This window comes from Emiliania huxleyi (assembly GCF_000372725.1).
Source record: "Emiliania huxleyi CCMP1516 unplaced genomic scaffold EMIHUscaffold_943, whole genome shotgun sequence".
Taxonomy (NCBI): domain Eukaryota; phylum Haptophyta; order Isochrysidales; family Noelaerhabdaceae; genus Emiliania; species Emiliania huxleyi.
Genome location: NW_005194996.1, coordinates 6107 through 12005, shown reverse-complemented (window position 1 = coordinate 12005; position 5899 = coordinate 6107). Strand labels below are relative to the sequence as shown.

The window sequence follows — 5899 nt, the reverse complement described above, 5'->3', positions numbered from 1 at the left end:
GCGGGGCGCTCGGCGCAAGCCGCGCGTCCAGCGGAGCTGCCCGGGGGGCCCCTGGCAAGCGTGCACTCTCGGCGAGTCTCGGCGAGCCTCGGCTAGTCTCGGCTAGTCTCGGCTAGTCTCGGCTAGTCTCGGCTAGTCTCGCGCCTGTCGTGGCAGTAGTGAAGCGCCCTCGCGAGCTGGAGCCCGATGCTCACGCCGCGCTTGGCCGGCCAGAGCTTGCGCTGCGCCTTGCTGGTCGGTAGCGCGGCGCTGAGCGGCTCCTGGAAGAGCTCGAGCGCGCAGAAGGGCGAGCCGGTCGGCGTGTACCCGTGCGCCACCAGCCGCACCTGCCAAGTGCGTCAACTTCAGAGGCGGTGCAGAGGAGGGGCAGACCGCGCAAGCCGCGCGCGCAATGTTCGGGTGTCCGCCGCCGTTTTGGCACATCTGGGACAGGACGGCGATCTCCCTGCGGAGGTCCGAGATCGCGAGCTCGGACGACTCGCGCGCAGGCCGCAGCATCTTGAGCGCGACTCGCTCCCCCCGCAGTCTCGCCGAGTGGGCGGTGCAGAACTCGCCGCTGCCGAGCGGAACCGTGTCCTCGAGCAGGTCAATCTCGACCCTCTCGGAGCAGGGCGCGACGAGCAGCTGCGGCGGCAGCCCGAGCCGCACCGCTTGCGCGCGCAGCTTGAGCGACGACGCGCTCAGCGCACTCGGCTTCCCCGCATCAGAGCCCTCGACGAGGCTCCCGGCGCTGCTTGTCGAGCCGATCGACGTCCCGGCCGTAGAGCCGCTGGTTGTGGTGGGCGTGGAGGGGCGCGGCTTGACGGGCGCCGCCGCGGGCGCCGCGGGCGGCCCTCCGGCCGCCCCGCGTGGGGCGGCGAGCACTGTGCCGGCCGCAGGCGGGGCGGCGGCCGACTTCGCCTTGGCGAATAGGCCCATTCAACCTGGTTCTCGACCAGTGATGAGGTTGTGCCGGACCATCAGCTTGTTCGCCAGATGCTTCTCTGTTTTTCTTCTCGTAGGTATGTTGTTGGCAAAGGAAGACACAGACTGATGCTGCTGCCGGTGATGATGATGCTGCTCCTGCCACCCCTCCCGCCCGCTCGGTAGGATCTCTTCACCTTCACACTGGTCGAGTCATAGGCGCGAGGGGCGTGTGGCATGTCTTGCGAGTCTCGCGAGGGGCGCCTACCAACCTCGCTTCGTCGAAGCGGCGCCTCGTACACACACACACACACACACGTCGCCGCGACTGTCGCCGGCTCGCGACTCGGTACCGCCGGCGAAGCCGTCCTCGTCGAGTGCGTCTCGCCACGGCGGGGCGCACTCAAGGACGGTGCCGGCGGGATGCGGCTCCGAATGGCGAGGCTCCGCAGCACGGGCTGGCATACGTCGCAGAGGCCTCGTCGTCGAAAGGACTCGTGTGGCTCCACGAGCAAACCTTTCACTCGCGTGCGCGCGCCGCCGAGTCTGCGGCGGGCGCGCTGTGGCCGCACGCCAACCTACGTTACAATGCCCACGGAGGGATCGGCGTGCGGCCTAGGTCGACACGAGTATCGCGCACCTCGACTCGCGCACCAGCCAGCCAAGTCTGGTGCCTAATTCATCATCTGCTTTGTCGTCGAATATGAATGCGAGGGCAAGGGCTAGCGGCAGGCTGCTAGCCCGAGAGGGAGCTTCCCATAGACACCTCACTTGACCCCACATGTGCTCTCGTCCGTGCCCCGCCGGCCGGCGAGTTTGCTAGAGGCGGAGCAGCCTGCTCTAGTCTCACACGCCGCGTGCCCTGTCGCTTGTCTGTGTGTTGTTGTGCTGTTATTTGTGCCCTTGGCACCTTTGAGTGCTGGGGGGGCGATGGGGGGGACGTGGCCGCGAGTGGCGTAGTGCCGCGTATATGATGACTGATGTGTGGCAGCCCAGCTGGCTGAGTGTCTTGTGAGCTTGTGTGTGTCTGTGTCGCTCACGCGTGTCGTCATCATCTGTCTCGCGTCCACCCATACCGCGTTGGTGTGTCCAGTCCGAGCCTGACACTGTTCTTCACCTAGCTTCCTACCTACCTACCTACCTTATCAACAATCGATCACGTGTATCTTATCCATCGCGTCCGAGTTCTCCAGCTGATCGTTGGTTGTATTTGTTGATTGGTCCTTTAAATCTCCTGGGTTGGCGTGCCCCGAGAGCTGCGTCTGGAGCTCCCGAGGCACATCGCCACACGACCCCGGCGTCGGCGCTCAAACAGGCCCCACACTGGGAACCACACACACACATGCGCCGACGCCGTGAGGACAGGACACTCCCTGTCCACACATACAATCAGAGAACACTCGCGTGCAAGGGAAGAGGAGGGTGGGTCACGCGAGATTGCGCACAAGACTCGGACGATGGGGTTGGAGCAAGCGTCCCAAAGCTGCGAGCCGACGTCGGGCGCTCTTTCGGCGCGGCGCCAGTCAGTAATTTGGATCGCGTATTTTGGGTGTTGCTTGCTGTCCACCTCTCCTCACGTTGAAGGATAACCTACATACAGTAGCCGCTGCGCGGCTCTATCTCCGATTATCCATCGCGTCCGAGTTCTTTCTCCAGCTAGCCGCCAGCCGCAGCCGCCAGCCGCCAGCCGCCAGCCGCCAGCCGCCAGCCGCCAGCCGCCAGCCGCCAGCCGCCAGCCGCCAGCCGCCAGCCGCCAGCCGCCAGCCGCCAGCCGCCAGCCGCCAGCCGCCAGCCGCCAGCCGCCGCGGCGCGCGCGCCCATGCTGTTTTGCCTCTCGACACGGGCCTCGCCACCCGATCGTCCGCCCTCCGCTCACCGCCGCCGCTCCCGGTGGCGGCAGCGCCCGGAGGCGGAGCGCGTGCCTAGACCGTTTTTCTGGCGCGTACACCAGGCTTGTTATTGAGAAGAAAATACGCCCTATTCACAGCTGCCTGGCTCAGGATACTGCGCGGCGGCGTGACCATTCCCACGAGGGCATGGCCTGGGACGACAGCGAGGACGACTGGGAGGCGGCGGACCTGTCCCTGCCGCAGAAGGGCGAGGAGGACAAGGCAGAGTGGTCCGACGAGGAGGCGCACGACCCGGACAAGGCGGAGCCGGCGAGCGTGCCGGTGGCCGCCCCGCGGGCGGCGCCGCGTGAGAAGACCGAGCTGGAGAAGAAGATCGAGGCGCGCGAGGCGCGCGAGGCAGAGGAGGCGGCGCGGATGGCGGCGCTGCGGGAGAGGGCGGGCGTCTCGACCGAGATCGACCCGAGCCTCACCGGCGAAGCGCGCGAGCGCGCGCTGAGGAAGCTGCAGCAGGAGGCGTCCGACTTTGACAACGCGGCGGCGGCGTTCGGCCTCGACATGGCGGAGACGAGTGTCGGCACGCCCGCGCCCGCGCCCGCGCCCGCGGCCAAACCGCCGAACAAACCCGCCGCCGCCAAGCCCGCCGCCGCCAAGCCGTCCGAGGCGGTGCGGCCGGCGCCAAAGGTTGGCGACCTGGGCGCGGACTTTGTGGCGAAGAGCGATAAGGACTACGAAAAGCTGGCCGAGTCGCTGGCGGAGCGGTTGCGCCCGTACGAGGGCAAGACCGGCCACATGAGCGTGCTCAAGTGCCTGCTGCGCAAGGCGGCAGCGGGCATGTCGACCGACGAGGCAAAGGAGCTCCTTCTTTCCGGGAAACCCCCTTTTTTCGACCTTTGCGTCGGTGCTGTACATACGACAAGGGTCAAGGCGGACCGCGACAAGGACAAGAAGGGCAAGAAGACCAAGGGCAAGATCAAGATCGCCATGGGCAAGGACGTGGACAACGACTTTGGAGGGCTCGAGGGCGATGGCGGAGGCGGGGGCTGGCGGGCGAACGACGATTTCGATTTCATGTAGCGCGTCTCCGTTTCGAGTACCCTCCGACGTGCCTGGCGTACTACGTTGACCGCCTTGTCTCTCCCTCAAAGCTTTTGAATATACGACACAACGCGGAGCTCCACGAATATAAATAAACTCCGTCTCGCGTGTCGCGTGCATTCCCCGCAATATACGGCTTTAACAATATCGAATTCAATATGGCATTAAATCATTATATGGCTATGACGACGAGCTCTATACCAGGCATGGAGGGACGGCGAGATAGGCGAAAAGGACTTGCCGGAGGAGGTGATGGCTATGACTTTGAACCTTTGCGAGAGGTGGCGAGCGGAGCAAGCGCGGTGTAGGCGCGCCCACGCGGCGCAGCGGCTCTCCCGCGACCGCATACTCTAGCCCCTCCCGCAGCCGCCGCCGTAGCCGCAGCCCCAACTCTTGCTGCTCTTCTAGTGTCGGGTAGTGACCAGGGTCCAGGGGTGAGGGGACGGATTGAAGATCCCTCACACCAAGATCGTGCAGGGCGGGGACACATGTCCCTAAATCCCATCTCGTCTCAGAGTTTGACCGTTTTTATTTTTACGTGCCCGGTGGACGACGCGGGAGGTGTGTGTGTGTGTGGTCCGTCTTGCGGAGAGCTGACCAGAGACCAGCTGTGGGTGTGTGACCTGGTGATGCCTCAGGCTCAGCAATGGTGCACATGGACACATGCAGCCGATGGCCAGGGAGTATGCGAACTAAGTTGTAAGTATCCGGTCGGTGTGTATGTCCCCCAGAGGGGAATGTGTGTGCTCTCTGTTGTTGCTATCGCCGCCTACGCCCCGGAGAAGCAGCGAGGCGGGCGCCTTCTCTTGTATCATGAGACGGCCTCAGATGCAGGTGCTCTGCCGTTTGGATGCAGGAGCCCATCGTCTCCCCAGAGACGAGCATCCGGTACATGCGGCCCTTGTCGGCAAAGCACGAACGCGCTCCCCTCAGCTTGTGGGCGAGAGATGCCCACCAGCGCTGCATGTTTGCAATCGTGACGTGCTCCCAACTGTCGACCAGGACAATCGGCCACCCCTCGGCGGCCAGCTGCGCGTACGCCAGGTTGGTCCGGTGGCAGATGGGGATCGTCAGCACTGCGAGCGCCTCGTAGGTCTTTGGACTCTGGATGCCGAGCCCCGAGGGGGAGAGCGCGAATCGGTGGCGCGCGAGGATGGGCCAGTACTCTTTCGGACTCCGTTTGCCCTTTGAGATCCACGAGGCGTTCGCCATGCCTTGCAGCCACCTCACGGCTGCCTGCCGATCTCGGCAGTTCGGGCTGCGATCCAGCTGCGGCTGGTAGCGGCCCCAGGACGCAAAGAGCCAGAGCGGCTTTGACGTGTCGTCGAGGCTCGCGCCACGCATCGCCTCCGCCACCGACGGGCCAGCGTCGCGGAGGTATCGGTCGGTGAACAGTGTGGGTAGTGGTCGGAGGCCGGGGACGACGTGGTCAATGGTTTCCCAATACACGATGCGAAACGTCCTCAGCAGAACGTCGACATGCAGTCCGAAGTGGGCCGCCTGAGAAAGGCGGCGATCAGAGCCGCCCACGGCGACGATCGTGTGGTTGAATCTCTGCGATCCGTTTTTGATGTGCTGACTGAGCAAACTGCTCGGACCGTGACCCGGGCTCAGATAGATTGACGCTGGGTGCCGCGAGGCGCTCAAATGCGTGGAGGGCGAGAATCGCCACTCGAACAGCGCGGGGAGGGTGGTCGTGGGCCCCAGCTCTGAGCGTACCGTTGGCAGACTCGTCTGCAACATCCGGTTGCAAGCAAATGCACGTGGCTGTGGTGGTTGTCTGACGCAGCTTTCGTCGGCGGATCGCGGGGAGTATTCAGTTTGATCCAGCTCAACGTTGCGGAGTAGTAACACTGTTCCCTTCCGTTACCACAGTGAGCGGCCGGTGGCCGGCGGCGGCCCGTGCGGCACGCGGAGCACTCCGTGAGCGGTGACGGGTGCGGACGAGCGAATGAGAGGTCTCTTTCAGTGAAAGATAGGCAGTCCTAGTCTCTAACTAACAACACATCTCCGTCAGATAGCGACCTCTCATTCGCTCGTCCGCGCCCGTC

The 5899-nt window shown here is 64.7% G+C and overlaps 2 protein-coding genes across 2 annotated transcripts; one reads left to right on the top strand and one right to left on the bottom strand.

The window, feature by feature from the left end:
• Positions 1-2939: 2939 nt before the first annotated feature.
• Positions 2940-3827, top strand: EMIHUDRAFT_250544 (hypothetical protein; the record flags this gene model as incomplete). Its single annotated transcript, XM_005756836.1, has 4 exons — positions 2940-3074; positions 3150-3323; positions 3405-3586; positions 3671-3827. The coding sequence occupies 4 exons, from the start codon at positions 2940-2942 to the stop codon at positions 3825-3827; spliced, it is 648 nt and encodes a 215-aa protein (XP_005756893.1).
• A 780-nt stretch (positions 3828-4607) lies between these two features.
• Positions 4608-5591, bottom strand: EMIHUDRAFT_121615 (hypothetical protein; the record flags this gene model as incomplete). Its single annotated transcript, XM_005756835.1, has 1 exon — positions 4608-5591. The coding sequence occupies one exon, from the start codon at positions 5589-5591 to the stop codon at positions 4608-4610; it is 984 nt and encodes a 327-aa protein (XP_005756892.1).
• Positions 5592-5899: the final 308 nt, after the last annotated feature.